Here is an 18,866-nt window from a genome sequence, read left to right as displayed (position 1 = left end):
GAGTTCAGAAGTTTGTTTGCTCCAGAGCTGGCAACCCTTCCCTTGGTTCTTTTCATGTCTTCTTGCTGTGGTGCCCCAGGAAGTGACTTCTTCCCCTGTTCCCTGGGGGAGAGGATGTTTCAGACACAAATGCCTCTCCCTGGAACTGCTTCTGCTGCTCTCTTCTTACCCTAGGAAATCTGTCTTGACTCTGTGGAATTTTTCCCAGGCCAAGGTGCCAGCAGGTGTTAGTGTCTGATCTAATGCAGGAGACTGGATTTCGTGTGCCCCGTTCAACCTGAAGTTACCCCTAGGAAGGGCAGGGCAGATTGCTGGGTCTGAGTCAACCCTTGTAGTTTCTACTGCTTTTTTGTTCTTAAAGACACAGGACATAGATAGGGTGACACCAGTCATGGAGACAGGTCCAAGGAGAATTTGAACCACAGCCACAAATTCACAGTCACAGCACAATCAGTTTCACTTCAATTTTATTATGAACAAACACAATGTCAGATCAGTACAACTAGCTTCAGACTTGATATTAATAGAAATTATTCCAAAATTACTTTTAGGTCACAAATAATTCCTGTCCCACATAAAGAGGGATAAAAATCCCACCCAAGCAAGGGAAAGTTTTTGTGTACTTATTTGTATGGTGATGAGGATGCATTCTCACATTTCCTTTGACTAGTTATCCACCACTTAGCCAAAGGATTCATTTACTCTCCAGAGAGCCAGGGAGACTAATGAGAGCCTCTGGAACACATGGACATAGCAAGTTCAAAGTGGACAGAGCCACTGTAGAAATAGTCAGCATGGGAATTCCTCTGCTGAAGGGTCCCCAGACACTGGATGAGAAGCATTACTCGTGCCTCAAAACTGCCTTTTGAGGTAGGTCAGTATTATTATCCATATTTTAACGAAAGGAAAAATGAGGCACAAAATAGTTAAGTCACTTCTCCAATACTGTGGTTTGAGTGTGTCTCCCAGAATTCACTCATTGGAAACTGTATGACCATAGCAACAATGCTGAAAGGTGGGATTGTTAAGAAGTCATTAGCTCGGGAGGGCTGTGCTAAGTCCTCATACCGGAGGAGGAGGCATGTTCACTCTCACAGCATGGGTTCTGATAAAAGAGAGGGTCACAGAGCAAGCCAGTGGCACAGGGGTAAGAGAGGACCTGGCCTTGAACCACCAGTAAAACATTACCAGTTCACTTTCTTTACTTTACTCACTAACCCATTTGAGCCCTATTAACAGAGAATTCACTCAAAATACCAGCAAACCAAAGAAAAAACTTTCCATTTTAACTGCAACAACCATCTTTTAACCTAAAAAAAATTAGAAAAGAATACATTCAAAGTATACTTCCACCCTCCATCAAATATGGACACTTAATAAAAACAACTCTAAAGAAAGTTTCCAAAATGACTCCCAGATGGAACCCTGCAAATCACTGCATGGATCCAGCCAGGCCCCTTTCTCTGCCTGCCACTTCTGCAGGCTCGCAGGTGCTGAGGGACTGCAAAGAGGGAGTAGGGCAGGCTCTTAGGGAATTTGAATTAGAAAATATGTAAGGCACCCAAATAAACTGTAAGCACATCCACAAAGTGAGAACAGGTCAAAATTTACACTCTCGATCCCATCTGAGATTCCAATTAGTCTGTCTCTTGAATTGAGCTATAGAATCTTGAAATACAGTTACTTATGCAGCAGACACACACTGACCTGCACATCAGCTTTGCACCAGCACTCTCAGCCTTGGGTCTCCACCCAGCCTTGTGTGGGGTCAGACCCACAGAACATCTTAGAAGAGAATGTTGTTCCTCTTCTCTGTATATTATAAAGCAACCATCTGATGACTTGCAGAACTAGACTACCTGACAGACATTTCCAAGGGGTAGGCACACAGGTCAGCAGATATAACTGACAGTGATCTTCCATTGGATTCTCTTCTACTGAGTGAACACCTCAAAAGACCAGGTTGCCTTTGGTGTAGGCTGATCCTCATAGCCACTATTACATTACAGAAAAAAACACATTCCCCCTTCCCACCCTGGAGCTCAACAGTGGACAGTGTGTGGCACTGCACACTTCCAATCGTAATGGAGCAAAGCCAGGCTTCTGCACTGATGACTGAGGGACAGGGACACGAGTCCAAGGATTTGAAAACACTGAGGATCTGTGTTTTCTGCCCTAGGCTTGGTGGTAGGGAATGCTGGTTATTTGCTGAACAGGAAGTCTATTCAGCAAAGGTCATGGCATCTCTGCTCCTACATTTCAGCCAAAGCTTTGCAGCATAGCCTGCTGCAGATTCAGGACCTGTTACAAAGTGAGGCGCTCAGGTACTTGGCCTTACTTCTTGTGCTTCCCACTGAAGACAAGGTATCCTCCTCCTGCAAGCATTACTCTGGCATCCAGGAACACTGATCAGGTGGGGCCACCTGACTGAGCAAGCAGAGGGTACTCAGCATGCTCTCTGCTCTGGCCCAGATGCAGGAGGTGGACAACGAACCCCCTTGGCTCCAGGGCAGGCGGCAGGCTCAGTGGCACAAAGGGAGCATTTGTATCATGAGAAAGAGCCTCTTGGAACCAGGAGTGGTTCTGGGTGAGGGGGGGGGAGGAGTTGCCAGCCATGTATGGAGCTATCCATGTGGCCAAGGGGCATAGGAAAGTGGATCAGCTGTCCTTGCTAAAGAGAAACAGTTGTCCGGAGTCCCGGAGCATGGTGTCTGCAGGAAGAGCTGCCTGGACAGCAGTTGTCACTGCCTCTGAACACACGCAAGGAAGCTGCCTGGCCGGAGATAGAGATGACGTCAGGGAGGAGACAGAACCAATAGAAAAGGGACAGGGCAGAGCCAGGAATGAAGAATCAGGCAGGTTAATATATCCCTCCCTCTCGCCTCCCTCCCAGGTAATCCTATACTTTAAGCTAAAAGTTAACAGAGCATAGAATAAGTCAAAAGATATAACGCAGTGAAGAGGAGAAGCCTCCTGGTTATTACTCATTTCAATGAGAAACTGGTACTAATGAATAGACCTAACATTGAACTTGTTTCATTAGGACACCTGGTAACTTCCTCCGTAACTTTCAGATCTCCTGGCAACGTGGTCTCACAGCTTGTCCTTTGAAAGTGATCACTTGGGAACTGTCTGTAGACCATGCCAGGCAGTGGGGCAGGTAGGGAGGCAAACATGACCCACCTAATTCCTCCTCTCCTTCAGGGTTCTTTCAATAACCCTTGTTCAGAGGGAACTATCCTTGTGGAAATATTCTCATACACCAAATAAAGACTCTACATCTTTATATTTTAATGCTTGGTTCAAGTTACTTCATAAAGTCCTCCACTTTGAGATGTTTGGAAATGCCACAGCCACCTTATTGCTATGGGGGGAGCAACCAATATCCTGAAGGTAGCAGAGCAGAAACCCAAAATAATTTTGATGAGCAGCTCAGGGAATCCTCAGAATTCTATGAGGTGTGATATTCACCAATTCTAGACACACCAAACCTCAAGACTTCTTGTTCCATGAAATAAAAAAAATCTCCTTGTTATTAAAGAATTCTTGTTATTAAAGAATTCTGTGAGCACTTTCACTACACACTAAATGCTGCTTCTTTAATCTCTGCCCAGAGTCTGCTGAGGCACTGAGATTTACTTGTTTGTGCTACCAATGCTGAGCTCCAAGCCACTTGTACTCACAGGAGAAAAAAAAGAAGTGTATTGTGAGAAGGGGCTCGAAGTGCTGGCTAGGTAGACAGCTGTGTGTCTCATCACAGCAAGATCTTCTTCTCTGCTCATCTCCCACCTCGACTCCACTCTCACTTATCAGTCATGCCATGGCAGCTAACCTCCCCCCTGACAGTTTACTTTCTATAGAAGCTGTGTGCCCAATAAAGTTATTTGTCCGTTTCATCTAGCAAAGCATGTTTGATTACGGTGAACATGGGAGTTCCCAAGAGTTTCCTGGTATCTCTACCTTGAGCCACCTATGCTGAAACTGAAGAGCTCAAGGAAAGAAGATTATCTTGGATAAGACTATTAGTTTCAGACTCTTGAAAAGCTGTGTAGACTTTGGAAGATGGACACTGAGCAAAGACTGACAAGCTGTTTTCTAGGAGGCAATGAGGGAGAGGAGAAAAGAAGGTGATAGTAATAAAGGAAAGAAAAGGACAATGAAAATAGGAGAGGAGAGAAAACGAGAACATCAGCTTAGCATCAAAATGGAGCAGTTGTCTTTCAATACTTTTGCATTTTTAAAAGAATACTGTATTGGAATGGGTTAAGGTCAATATCTTTAGCATCCTGGGAGCATTATTCAGTAGTTAATAAACAGAACAGTGAACCTCTGCCTGGCTAGATTTGGAAAAGATGTTGAGGAACTCAGAACTCAGCCACTCTTGTAGCTTCCATCTCCAGTCCTTTTAATCCTGGCCAAGATGGCAGCCTTGGACATTTTCTTCCGGTCATAAGCCAGGCCCAGGACAGCCATGCAGTCGATGAAGAATGTGGTGAAGTTGATGTGCCAGCGATACTCACTGGCGGAGTAGTCGTAGGGAAAGGAGTGGTGGTAGTTGTGGAAGCCCTCACCTGCAACAAAAGCAAGGGGAAATGTCATGGAGCTTGGGTGGATTGCTGTCTTCCTAGCAGTGTTCCTGGAACCCAGCAGAAATATGCTGCTGTAGGATGGACAGAGGGATGGATCTGGTCTCTTACTCTATAGCAAGTGGATCCCCTCCAAAGCACCTTAAGAAATGATAGATGAGGCCATTGTCACCCCTACTTGTTTCTCAGAGCATGCATGAGTTGACTATAGAGAAGGGACTACTGCTGAGAATGCAGTGTAGGCTGGCAACCTCCAGAGCTTCAGGAAGCATTGACCCAAGGCCTGAAAGGCTGTGTGTGTACGTGTGCTGGGGTGGGGAGGGGAGAGTCCAGAATGAGGAACTTGGGCTGTGCTGTTACAAGTGAGCAGAGGACCCGCCTTCCCCACGGCAGCGGCACCACCATAAGGGTGGGAGCTTCCAATGGAACAGGAGGCAGTGGCCAAACATAGAGGACAGGAGGCCCAGCCCAGGGCTTCGGTTTACTCAGCCTCTGCTGGTGCAGGGTGGGCCGCTCTGCCTTCTCATTCGAGCTTTGACTGGGCTGGGTGTGGTGCTGATAAGATAGACATTCTCTTTGGAAAGAAGAAACAAATTGCTGAAATATTCCCTCTGACCTCCGAGATGCTGAGAATTCTCGGGACAAGAGTTTCACATGGACAGAGAAAGAGAAATTCTGGACTGAGGACAATTCCTGTAGTAGGTAAAGCTGTGGAGTCTCTGCAGAGAGAGGTTGCCGACTCCCAGGACCCCCCTTTCTGAGCTGCGTCCAACAACGGCACCCTGACCCTTGTCAGGCCAGGGTAAAGGGAAGCCAACAGAGCGGCTGTTGGGCCTTGTGCAGATAAACACACTGCAGATAGAGAGGGAATGACATCGATGGCCAGCAAGGCAGCCTGTCCTGCAAAGGCAGTGACCCCATCCAGGGCATCTCAAGGTGTGTGCTTCCTGTGTGATGCTGCTCACCCCCAGTGGGAGCTGGGGGGAGGGTGGGCAAGCCCAAGGCTAAGGGTGCTGACGGAGGACTGCCAAGCCCCTGACATGAGTTTGCAGTAAGGCTCTTAGTGAGCACTCACCTGTCCACACATACCACTCTTAACACGGAGTGGGACTCAGATGCAGAGAGAACAGAGGAGGATCAACGGGTGGAGTAAGGATCAGGGCAGCAAGAGACAGCCCAAGGGAGGCACAGGGAGAAGGCTAGCTGTGGTAGATAGGTTGACTGAAGCAGGTGTGTCAGGAAGCAAAATGATTACAAAGGGAAAAAAGCTTCATGGTAAGTGATTGGGAGGAAAGCAGCAGGTGCAGAGAAGGAAAGCTCACAAAGAAACCTGGAACTGACAGTCACAAGAAAGTGACTTCATTATAGATACATCTGTAATATAGGACACATCCAAGCCAAAGAAATTCTGTTTCTGTGAAAGCTTCAGATTTATACAACCCATGAGATTTTTCTTAAACAGGAATCTAGTACCAATACACCCAATGGAAGAAAGTAACTGAAAGCAAGGCCAAAATTTCTGAATGTCAAAAAGTGATAGGAAAAGATAATTTTATAAAGATAATAAATATTACTAGTGTGAGATAATAAAAGAAGACTTTAAAAGAGCAAGAAAAACAGAAAGGCAGCATTGTGTATGAATACATGAGCAGTGTGCTTCTGTAAGCATTACTGGATGACTAACGGCAATGACGCCTGCAAAGTAATAGACCTCTGGTTCTGCTTACTGAACACTAATTTGAAGCCTTAGTAAAAATGTATATTTTCTTTGAAAGCTGGACAGGAAGTAAGTGGGGACAGATGGCAGAACTCTGTCTTCTGTGATGTTGGGACTGGAATGATAGAAATGAATTCCAGAAGAGTCAAAATCAGATCAGTGTTCAGGGAGTTGTGATCAAACTAACTGCTTTATGGGCATTCCCTAAGTTTCTTTTGGAAAGTGAAGTTCCAAGCTGAGAATAGGAGTGGAAGAAAAACATAAAGGACAAGAGGGGACATGGTGCAGGGTAGTAGGAAAGGGCCAGCTACAGACACTCTGATGCCCTTCATATTGGAATCACCAAACAATAAGGTATGACCCATACACAAAAGCATGGAATGTCTAAGTACTAAATTGTCCTTATTTACTCGACACTCTGTTACATGTTCTCATAGAAGATCCCTGCCTCACTGGCCACTCTGATGACCCAGTTGTTCCATTTATACAAACTCCAGTACAGCAAGTACAGGAAAACAGAGGGAGTTCCCTATATTTAGCTTCCAGAGGTTATTAGGAGGCCTGGAATCAAAGGCAGTGTTATTTTTTACTCTTTCCCTTAAGACTTACTGATTGATGTTCATAAGGGTTTTTCAGTTTTATATGTAGTTTTACTATGAAGCTACTAGTTTTATAATAGAAAAACAGATACAAAGTGGCTATACAACCAAGCTAACCTGGTTATGCTGCTTCCTAGCCTAACAACACAACCAGCAGATCATTAGATGTGGTCTTGCTATGCACTGCTGACTTACCCACAGCTCCCAGAGAAACCAGTACATTCTCTCGAGAGTTAATGTTCTTGTCATACGGGCGATATCCATACATGTGGGCAGCACTGTTCACCAACCAGGTGGCATTGAGCACTACAGCATAACGCAGGAAAGTGGCCACGTACAAGCTGTGTCGAAAAGTTTCACCCCAGAAATACCAGGGCACGAGTGTGGGCAGGATGAAGCACATCAGCAGGACGGCGGGTTTGTAGTACCTGCATGGAGAGATCACAGGCTGAGCCAGGGCACAGGGGATCCAGACCTGCCCCTGCTGTCCATGCCCCCTGGGCTGGGCCACCTCTTCTCTCTTCCCTGTGAGACAGGGGTGGGCATCTGTTGGGCATGCCATGATAGGCCCTCACTTTATAGATGGGGAGATGAGGAGGGTACGGGACTTCTCTGGGTCACTGGGAACCAGCACGGCACAGATTGGAATGCCTGCCTCTTGGCTCTGGTCCACAGCCCATTTCCACTGTGCACAAGGCCCTGGTGCTAAGTTCACAGCTGAGGTCCAAACCCCAACTCTGGATCAGAGTTCCCTAGCCTGGGCCCATGCCCATCTGCCTTTGGGCTCCTTGCTCTTGCCCATCGAGCTCTTTGGCACACGTCCCTGCTTGGTGTCGTGCCTCCATCTCCTGTGACCGCCCTCTAATTCTCTGCCCTTCTTTGCCCCCAGAGAGGCACTGAGTGGCCCTGATCACCTGTGTGTCCGTCTGGATGCCTGTCCCACTCTTCCTTCTCCCTGGGGACCCTGCCACTGCCACTCGGTGGAGTGATTCCCTGCCTCCTTCAGCAGTCACATCCTCAATGCATCACACCCTTCCCCAGTCCTGCCCCTGCTTCCCCAGCATGGATCCCCTGACCCCCTAACTGCTGTCCCTGCCTCTCCTCTCTGGTCCTTGGTTTCTGGCCCCTGTCCTGAGAGTGGCCCTTCTTCTTCTTTTTAAAAGATTTACTTATTTATTTGAAAGGCAGAGTTTCAGAGAGAGAAGGAGAGACAGAGAGAACTCTCCTATTTCCTGGTTCACTCCCCAAATGAACACAATGGCCAGGGCTATGCCAGGCTGAATCCAGGAGCCTGGAACTCCATCTGGGTTTCCCATGTAGGTGGCAGGGGTCCAAGCACTTGGGCCAGCTTCCACTGCTTTCCCAAATGCATTAGCAGGGAGCTGGATTGGAAAAGGAGCAGCTGGGACTTGGGCTGGCATCATGTTGGAAGCCTGTGTTGCGGGCAGTAGGCCCACTGTGCCACAATGCAGTCCTGTGAGTGTGGTCCTTCTGAAGCATAGCTCTGACTGGTATTGTGTTCAAACCAATTAGTGCTTTCCTGTTGCACCATGAGTCAGGTCTGCCTTTAGGACTTGAGAAGATTGAAACAGTCTCTCTCCAGTCTGGTTTTGTCACACCCTGTCCTCGAAGCAGAAGCATTTGTGGTTGGAACATGCTTGATGCTTTAGCTCATTCTGCTCTGTTTGCACTGTCGCTGCCCACACCTACTTGTGAACATTGCCCATCCCTGCCCACATTGCCATCCCTAGGTAGATTCTAGTGCTACTTCATAAACTCTTCCGTGGAGTTCCCAGCAAGTGATCTCACTCTCTTCTGTACCTCTCATGGTACAGAAAATATTCTGCCTTGCACCATGGCTACTTGAGTTATTGGCTTATTGTTCTATTCCCCAAAAAGCTACAGACCCCTTAAGTAAGAATTTTGTTTTTTTAACTTTACATTACATTTGCATTGTAGTTTTTATGTTACATTTTTGTGTCCTGGGTCAACAATCACTTGTTGCATTTAAGTGATTTAATTAAGAAAGCTCAGAGAAGAAGAAACAGAGCAACAGTCTATGGCTGTGGGCTTGTGGGGTGTTCACATTTGAAGTTTAGGGGCAGGCATTATGGTACATCAGGTGAAGCCACTGCTTGGGATGCTCACATCCATGTCAGAATGTCCACTCAAGTCCTGGCTGCATTGCTTCTGACGGCTCCCTGCTAATCAACCTGGGAAGCAGTGTATGATGGCTTGAATGCTTGGGTTCCTGCCAACCATGTGGGAGATCCAAATAGGAGTTCCTGGCTCCTGACTTTGGCCCAGCCCAATTCCAGTCCCAGCTGTTGCACCCATTTAGGGAGTGAATCGGGATATAAGATGTCTCTCCTTTGCTGACTCACCCTCTTTCAGTTTACATTTCAAATAAAGAAATCTTTTAAAAAGTAAAAATAAAATGCAACCCTACAAACTCTTTACAACTCTATCTTTTTAAAAAAAATAAGTTTGGAGTTTTAAATGATGGTTTTGAACTTGCAAACAGTAAATTAAAATGAACTTGCAAGTCCTTGGAGGAAAATTGGAATCCCCACGCTCCAGGGGCCAGGAGCACATCCCCAGCTCCATCGCCCCCTCACTCACCGCCTCTGGAACATCACCAGTTTCTCAGCTTTGAGGTCTGACAAGTCCAGCAGAGCGCCCTTCTGCTTGACCGCAGGGTGTTTGCGCACAAGCAGCCAGCCCACGTGCGAGAAGAAAAAGCCACGGCGGGAATTGTGAGGATCCGCGTCGGTTTCTGAGAACTTGTGGTGGGCACGGTGGTCTCGGGCCCATTCAAACACATCATTCTGGAGAGACAGAGGAAGGGATGCAGCCTGAGGGGATGTCCTCTCATGAGAACTCTCAGCAGAGGTGTCTTCCAGGCACAGCTCACAACACCCAGGAGTCTGGGCCCTGGGGAGTCCTGGCGCTGCCTCCCCTCTGCCCACCCCTGCCACTGAGGCTGAAGGGGAAGGGCCACTCATGCTCCCGCGACCACATGGCTGTGCCTGTGCCCCCTGCAGGTGACGTGGTGGGTAGAATCGAGGTGAAGCACGCAGAGCCCGGATGGTTTCACTAGGAGTGAACACTGCACTTCCGCAAGCAGGGAAGGTTGGAAGAGGTCCTCAGGGACCGCCTGATCCCTGGGCATGGACCAATCTCCCTATTCCTTCCCTCTTCTACGAAACAAAACAAAACCAAAAAACCAGAAGCCTTCAAGGTATATCTCACTTTCACAGGGATAATTATGCAAATGTTACCTACCTGAGATACTGCCTTTGATGAAAGGGACTTCCTTTATAGCTCTTCCAAGATAAACACAAGAGAGACTATTGTGGGTCCAGTGGCTACAGCTATCAAAGAGTTCCATTTTTTCTAGTCCCTTCATTCTTTGTGTTATAAATCTCATGCTTCTACAAACCTCAGTATTTGACTTACCTAGCATGCACTCAAGGATAGGATCATAACGAAGTTCTGTGTAACCTATCAGTGACTGATTCTGTTCATCTGTAACATGGAAATAATAGTACCTACCTCCTAAGATTATTGTAAGGATTCAATGTGTTAGTGTTAAGTGCTCTGTATAGTGACCGATACATATGCAGTGTTATAAAAGTATTTGCTCTTATTATCTGAAAACCATAGAGTTAATGATTCTGAAATACCAATGTCATTTTTAAGGTAGTGGGTGGCCTAGTCACATTCTGAAATATTCATGTTACAGAATGAATTTATTTTCCCATATCTGCCCAGAAAATCAGGTTCAAGCATGATTTTGTGCCCTGGCCCCCTATCATAAAGACCAAAACAGCCTGACTGTATGATAATGCAAAGACTTCAGGATCAAAACCAATCCTGCACATCAAGAGTGTGTTCTGCTGATGCCCATTGCCCTTCCCAGCGACCCAGAGCAGTCTGCATGCTTTGTGGACTTCAGGACTGAGCCAGCACTTGTGACACAGGGGAGAGCAAAGTGCCATGGCTGTTGGTGCAGCTCCTCTCCAGGTGCCCACCCCTCCATTCTGCTCCCAGGCTATCGAGAGGGTGGAGAAGCAAGGGCTGAGCAGTGCCAGCTTCTTACCTGGAAGGCCATGGTGTTGGCAATGATCAGGAAGAAGCGCAGGGGCAGCCGAGCTTTGTAAGACCGGTGGCTCCACAGGCGATGCGCTCCTGCTGTGATGCCCAGGGCGCTGACGAAATAATAGAATAGCCCTGCCGGGAAAGACAGTGGGCGTCAGCGAGCAATGCCAGTCCTGCCTGAGAAAGTCAAGGACGCTGTTCTGATGCTTGAGTCTGTGTCTTCTCTAGGCTTCAGGTGAGCATCTGCTTTACCCTGAACCCTAGGGATACCTTGGTCTCTGAAACAGCTGAGATTGTTACCACTTGGAAAATAATATCATCACCTCCCATCTGTTAACACAGGAGTACAGACAAGCTAAGAAGTCCCAGGAACTGACAACTTGTCATGGTCAGTCTATATGTGCATCACTCCAGGTCCCATCGACTTTGAACTTCAGCTAATGTGTGTGGTGTTCAAGCCACAAAGTGCTCCTGCAGATTTTAGCAGTCGTAAGAAACAGTATCTGGGCACTGGCCAATGAGAGGATCTCTGAGTGGTACAAGACAAGCTAAATACTCATAACTATGGGCATTTACTAAGTGGTGTAAAATCATTTCAGCTTCAGCCTGTAATGTGGCCACATCAGAAAATACCAGCCCTGTTCTGAAGTCATGTTTGCCCAGTATCTTAAGCTTTCCCCAGAAGTACAATATTCTTAAATTTCTGTCATATTCTGTGTGGGATGGTGGTGCAAATATCTTGGCAAGTGAAAAGTCAAAGCTCAGAGAAGTTAAGTACTTTTCTAGTTCATGTGGCTAAAACTATGGAGGCATGGTATGAAGCTCTACATACTCTCTTTTTTTTTTTTTTAATTTATTTGACTGATAGAGTTAGACAGTGAGAGAGAGAGAGAGAGACAGAGAGAAAGGTCTTCCTTCCGTTGGTTCACTCCCCAAATGGCCGCTACAGCTGGAAGTACACCGATCCAAAGCCAGGAGCCAGGTGCTTCTCCTGGTCTTCCATGTGGGTGCAGGGGCCCAAGCACTTGGGCCATCCTCTACTGCCTTCCTGGGCCACAGCAGAGAGCTGGACTGGAAGAGGAGCAACTGGGACTAGAACCCGGCGCCCATATGGGATGCCGGTGCCGCAGGCGGAGGATTAGCCAAATAAGCCGTGGCGCTGGCCAACTCTACACACTCTCAACAAGTAGTTCGTGTCCAGCTGTCCCATCCACCACTACAGGATATGTACACATTTCCTGTGACTCCCCTTTATCATGTCCCTCTGTCATCCCAGACTCCCACTGAGCAATGTGAATTCCACATGATAATAGGAGATGCTCCAAGCTCTAAGCAGAGCACCCCAACATTATCTAGCCTTACCTTCCTCAAGGCCTAGACACTGAGGAGGTGTCAGACATAATTTTTAACTGAGAAGTGGGCTGCTGGGTGTACCCATCTGTTCAGCAACTCTAGGAGGAAGAGGTGGAATCTCGGTGGAAACTGTTAACTATGTTTCATCCCTAGGGAACAGCCAGAAACAGTGAATCCTCAGTGTAATCAACTGGTTACAGCTGGAGCACAATTGCAACACACTGTAACTGTCTGGTGTTCCTCTGAAGCCACAGAGAACTGAGAGTTAGGACTCCAGGGGCCTCACTGGCCTCAAGCCATGTGGTGATGGCTATCTCCTTCCCAGGTACAGAAACTGACCACACCTGTCCCTGGAAAAACCACACTGGAACCAGAACCTCCAGACACCACTGAAGAAGAAAATGGCTTTGAGCATGAAAGCAGACAGATTCAGTTAGGAACCAAGGAAACTTCTTAGGTTGCTTAATACTGCAGATGACCCTGGCAAATTGACTGAGAAAGCATCTAAGGTCCCATGTTAGCAAGGAATCAGGAAAAGAGCCCAGGGACTCAGGTGTGTTTTCTGTCAACACCTATAAGTCTATTAAAGAGAATGGCGTAAGACAGTTGGAAATTCATTCCCTCTCTGTTCCTCAGGGAGGCTCATTAATAACCACGTTGAAGGTTGTGCAACATCTCATAGCTTTTGGTCCAAGGAACAAGACTTGAGAAGTTTGCCCTTGGATCCTTACTGTTTCCCGGTATATTTCATCAGCCCTATCCTAAGGGCTCATTGGAGACTCCAAAATGAAAGAGACGGTAGACTCTCAAAACTGCTCACTTTTGAGAAGTGCTGTGATGACACCCATGTAACCTAAGAAACACATTCTTCTTAGCTGTGCAAAAGTGCCATTGCCTCTAGCTAGTACTGGGAAATACTGTGGTCCTGAGAAGATCACTGGTGTTCACCATAGCACCTGGAGGATTGGCCAAGACAAAGGTCTAGGCACTCGATCTTACCACCACCAACAGACCTGAGTGGTCCTGGGTGAAACTGCTGACATCTGCTTGCCCTTCCACATAGCTACCCACAGGATGAGCTGCCAAAAAGCAACCTCACCCGAGAATGCCCTGGAAAACCTAAAGTTGTGTGTCTGGCTTAGTGCCCCTCAGAGAGCAACAAGGAAGGCCCGGGCCTGTAGTGCTCCCTGCTGTTACTTCTCGCTTCAGGCTTGAGGGTGGAGGGTCAGAGCAGACCCTGTCTACAAAGCATATGTGCCCCTCCAGCCCACATGGGAGCATCCCTAAAAAAGCAGAGCAAAGGGCAAGTCAAGGACAGACTGGCAGCCACCTCAAGATGTGGGTGGCCTCCATGCAGCCTGGCCCAGCCTCGCTGTCACTGGCAAGGGGCCAGAGGAGGGAGCAGGGAGGACTAGAGGAAGACCATGTGGGGTCTCGGGTACTTCAGAGCATCAGGGCAAGGCAGTGGTATGGGCAGCCTTGATGGGGACTATAGCACAAAGCGTGTTCCTCATTTCAGTCTGAATACTTTGTTGACTGGCACATATGGTGCCCTGGAGACCAGCATGGAGCAGCAGAGCAACACATCCATGAACTGTGCCTTCTTCATCCTTCTCTGTAGCAAAAGAGCCTCTGCCTGGCCAATGGATAAGTCTGAAATAGTTCCCTGAATAACCATCTTGCCTTTCCTCCTTTTTAGTGAACTTTCTTCCTGAGCAGAGTCCCCTTGCTCTATCCCAAGCGAGCTCATTATACACTCTGTAAAACATCTGGTCTCTACCAGAACCCCATGCCTCCAAGGTAGGCGTATTGTCTTGTTTCTAGCAGGGCTGGGACAGGAGCCACGCAAACAAATCAAACAGGAAGGTTCTCAGGGACAGCTGACTCTGGCACAGGTCTACTCTTCAGGCACATGGTCTCAGGGGACCCCTACAGAACTGACCCCCATGCAGAACTGACCCCCAGCCCAGTCAGGCTCTCAGCCAACTGTGGAGAACTGGTTGGGAAAACCCAGGGATCCTGCCTCACTTGAGAGCAGTGAGAAGCCTGGACGCGGGCTCAGGAGGGCAGAAACACTGCTTACCCCAGAGCCAGGTGCGGAACTTGCAGGTGGGAACCAGGGTGATCCCGTACAGGGCTCCCACGTGCAGCAGAGCCATGAGGATGATGTTCCTCCAGACGAACTCCAGCTTGGGCCTGGGGCCCTCCTCGTCCTGGTAGCTGGGGTCGTAGATGTCATCTTTCATTTCAGGGCGGATGTCTTCTTCCGCCGGCAGGGGCGTCTTCTCCAACTTGCCCTCTCCACTCTGCAGGAGCCTGGAGTGGGGTGCGGTGACGGTGGTGGTGGGGGTGTAGGAGCCAGAGACCTGGCCAGGAGGGGAAGAGGAAGAGGGTCAGAGCAGGAGACAGTGGGGGCAGCAGAGGCCACTTCACTCTAATCCAGCGGGGGGGGGGGGGGGGGGAGGGAGAAGGGAAGGGAATGGAGGGCAGGCTCAGACCCTGGCCCAGCACCCAGAGTGAGGGGAGGGTGGGCCCTGTACAGGAGAGGCACAGTTCCCGGGAACTGTGCAGGGGGGTTGGGGTGAAACCTAGAGGTGAAGTAGCTTAGAAAGGGGGTGTGTGGAGCTCTCTGGCACCCCTTTGAACACAAAGGAAAAGCCACACGTGTACATAAAGCTACTCGCAGAACCGAGTATCCTCAAAAAACTGATGTGAGTGCACCTCGAGCCAGATGGCCAAGTTCTCTTGGGGGCTCCAGCAATGTCCCCTCACCCTCGAGTCACCCCGAAGCCCCACCAGGGCCAGAGACCCCGAGTTCAGGACAGATGCTGGGAAGCTCACCTCCTGCAGCAAGTGGGCCGGCATCTTGCCTCCCGGTTGCTGATCGCTGAGGAGACTGAGTCTCACGGAATTGAGGCTGCAGGGAGAGAAGACAGGTTGAGATGCAGAGCCCAATGCGCTGTGAAGCCTTCCTGGCCCCAGCACGCGCAAACGGGCCGATCCCGCTGTGCGCTGATCTCCCCGGGGAAGGAGAATGGATGGAATAGCTGGTGGTAGGTGCCCGTAGATCCATACCGTTTTCTCCTCGGCCAACAAGAGTGCTCAGAGCTGGTTGGAACAGGCAGTCTCGGATGGCGGAGAGGGCCGAAAAAGGGAGGCAGAAGAGCCAGGCAAGCAGCAACCGGAGACCAGGATTACTCGGTGGCTGGCGCCTGGATGCTGAAGACACCAGCTCCGCGCCACACCGCCCCTGCCGGGCCTCTGCCCCTGGGGAAATGCTAATGAGGCTTCAGTACACTCTGGCGCGTCATTGGCCGAAGGGTTTTGGTGCCACCTCAGCCGCCTTTGCCATTGGTTCCGCGCAATCTGCTGTTCCCCCAGCCGCCTGCGCCGCGCTCCCCCTCCCTGCGCTTTCTCTGCCACCGACCACTGGGCCTCAGCTTCCCAGGCACTCCGAGCCTTCCTCTTGCCAGGCGGAAAGCACCAGGTGCTGGAGTAGGAATGGCGCCAGCAGGCAGAATGAATGGGTGGGCCGTGGGCGGATTGCACAGGAAGTACCCGGGTAGCCGCCGTGGAGGCGTCCACAGCTCACTCTGGACCCAGGGGGAAAATGGCGTGGTCCCGCCCGCCACTGCGGGATGCGGACCACAGAGCTCTTAGAGCCCAGAACGCTCCTCCCTGACCTGTCCACGCGCAGCTGCAGCTCCAGCACCGGCACGCTTGGAAGGGGACGTCCACTACTGGGCACAGTAGGCAGGTGCATCCCCGAGTCACGCAACAACTGTGCGGGATGTGTTGGAATGCATTCAGGTTGTCCGGAAAAAGTTGGGGCTCCTCTTCCTGGAATAAGGCAAAACGCCCAGTCGCAGGTCCACCCAGCAGCAGGGAAAGTACTGAGTATAAAATGAGAGGAGCCTGCAGGTCTTGGGAGATTTTGTTGCATCCTCCGGTGACTCTGTGAGGTGGGCTCTCCGTGAACCCACTGGAAAGAAAAGCCGTGGGCAGATCCCAGAAGCTGCCCGTGGTCACAGCAGCCAGGCAGTGGTGGAGCTGGGCTGAGCCCAGAAACGTGATGCTGGAGGCCCAGCTCTTAACCCTGCTCAGGACCTTAGTGCGCAGGCGCCCTAGGAGATCTGACCCACGGACCTTCTGCCTCATCTTGTCTGTGCCTGGGGGAGCCCCGCCAGCAGAGCTGGGAACCAGGCAGGCCATGCATTCAGCCTGTCCCCTTACAAACCTGGTGTCCCCCAAACTCTGCCCAGGAGCCCCTCAGTGGGGAGAGAAGGAAAGGCATTCTGTGCCAAGGAGGGTTGCCTTCAAGGAGGGGAGGCCCCTGGGACTGCCAGGAGGAGGACAAGGCAGCTCCCTGTGGGCCCTGGTCCTGGGGGGAGGCCAACTCGCTGGCCAGGGAGCAGGCAGCCCCTGCAGCCCCGTGTGAGAGCAGTGCTCTCAGAGGGACAGCGGGTCTGGTCATGGCAGGGAGGAGCTCAGTGTGTGGACCAGGAGCCCTCCCTGGGCTGCTGCTCAGGGTCTCTGCAGTGGTGTGTCTGTCACTCTGTCACCAACAGTGGCCCTTCCTCTTTGCCTCAGTCTGTTTCCTCTGCTAGCACAAACTGCCATGGGCGGTGTGGCTTTGCAACAGCAGCGTATCTCTCACAGGTCTGGAGGCTGGCAAGTGCTGGGTCATAGCTCAGGGTGACCTGGGGTCTGCTGAAGGCCCCTTTCCTGCTGCATGGATGGCCATCTTCACTGAGCGTTCACGTGGGGAAGGCCTGAGATCTTTCTCAGGTCTTTTACTGGTGACGCACATGTCATTCTTGAGGACTCATCCATCATGGCTGACTTGCAGATACCACTTGCTAAAGCGCCAACTTGCAGATACATCCCAGGAGGCATTGGTTTCCGGTGAACGTGGGGGTTGGCGGGTACACATTCATACTGCGGCATTCATCAGGGAGGAGGGCTCAGGATTTCTGCTGGGGGTCTGCCTTCCACTGTGACTCAAGGTGGCCATGCTGTGGATGCAGCGTCTCTCATCTGTAACTGCCCAGGCACACTCGCCTTGTGTGCTCCAGAACCATCTGACACACCGGGTTTCCCAGAATCTGCTCCTACTTTCTTAGACTCTGGTTGACACCTGTGCTGTTGTTCTTACTTGGTGCCGCTGGCATTAACTCGGCTAGGTGCCCCTGAAAGAAAGGGGAGGCCCGCCTAGGAGGCAGTGTGGGGCAGGGGTATTGTCTTCCTCCCTAAAGACAGGCTGCTCCCTGCCAGAGGGCAGGAAAATCTGGATTAGGGAGAGGGAGTTTCAGAGAGAGGAGGGCAGCGCCCCTGTCGGTGTTGGGAACCAGGCAGAGTGGTGACTGGATCCTCCGTGCACATCCCACTGCTGTGGTTGTGTCACCAAATATTCAGACTCCTGGGAGATCGTGACTGCACACATGCCGGGAATAATGTTAGGGGGAGCATGGGCCTTGGTATCAAGCAGTGTTAGGTCAGCAAGCAATTAGAACTTATAAATAAGGACACGATCAATATTTGTGTACAATGGAATTGGTAATGACCTAGCACATAAATATTTTATCATAGTTGAGGGAAGTAAAAAGTATGCTTGAGAGATGGAGGTGGGAGCTACAGACTGTTCTTTATGGAAAGGGGCACAAGATTCCCTTGCCGTTGGTAAATTTCATTTTGCTTCTTCAACACTAGGGAGCAAGAAAAACAAGTCTCATCGAGCCACCTTAAGTAAAGAGTATATAAAGAGTAAGATGTTTTTATTGCTGTTTGTATAAAATCCACACTTCTTATCGTGGCTCCAAGGCCCTGTAGGACCAGGCCCCTCCTTGCTTGTGTCCTTGTTTCATCTCTGGCTAGCCCTCCTGCTTGTTTGCTCTCCTCCCATGGTACTTTTAGAGTCTGGGTACATTCCTTTCCCTCTGCCTGGAGCACTGTGCTGCCCATCCCCCTTCTCCCACAGACTGTCACTGAGGGGGCCCTGTTTCCTACAGTTCTTCAGGAACTTTCCCAGGCTGACTGCTGTTTGATGAATTCTGTCAGTGGTCCTGGTGTCATGACACTCATCATGTTCTCCTGAGATGCCCCATGGGGATAGGGACACTGTCTGCCTGGCTCAGCACCATCTCTTGCGCAGTACATGGCCCAAGGTGGGTTTTAATAAGGTGGGGCTTAATTCTCTGCTGTGGACTGGGATAGCGGTGGAGGACTGCCCAAGTACTTGGGCCCCTGCACCCACGTAGGTGACCGGAAATAGGCTCCTGGCTCTTGGCTTTGGATCAGCACAGCTCTAGCCGTTGCGGACATTTGGGAAGTGAACCAGTGGATGGAAGACCTCTCTCTCTCTCTCTCTCTCTCTCTCTCTCTCTCTCTCTGCCTCTCATTTCTCTGTGTAACTTTGACTTTCAAATAAATAAATAAATCGTTAAAAAAAAATAAGGGGGAGCTTAGCAAGGTGTTGCAAACCTCATAAACAGGAGATGTTTGAAAATCTCT

The 18,866-nt window shown here is 49.8% G+C and overlaps 1 protein-coding gene across 1 annotated transcript; it reads right to left on the bottom strand.

Moving 5' to 3' along the window:
* Window positions 1-450: 450 nt before the first annotated feature.
* LOC133776086 (stearoyl-CoA desaturase) lies at window positions 451-15,625 on the bottom strand. The gene is made up of 7 exons (XM_062214786.1): window positions 15,432-15,625; window positions 15,198-15,273; window positions 14,440-14,722; window positions 11,005-11,135; window positions 9,525-9,730; window positions 7,098-7,330; window positions 451-4,571 (listed from the first exon to the last, which is right to left on the bottom strand). Exons 2-7 carry the CDS (start codon window positions 15,219-15,221, stop codon window positions 4,372-4,374), a joined length of 1,077 nt encoding a protein of 358 aa, XP_062070770.1. The 5' UTR covers window positions 15,222-15,273; window positions 15,432-15,625; the 3' UTR covers window positions 451-4,371.
* Window positions 15,626-18,866: the final 3,241 nt, after the last annotated feature.

This window comes from Lepus europaeus, chromosome 17 (assembly GCF_033115175.1).
Source record: "Lepus europaeus isolate LE1 chromosome 17, mLepTim1.pri, whole genome shotgun sequence".
In the NCBI taxonomy this organism is placed as follows: Eukaryota; Metazoa; Chordata; class Mammalia; order Lagomorpha; family Leporidae; genus Lepus; species Lepus europaeus.
The sequence above is the reverse complement of the archived record's forward strand: the minus strand, read 5'-3'. Positions and strand labels throughout refer to the sequence as shown.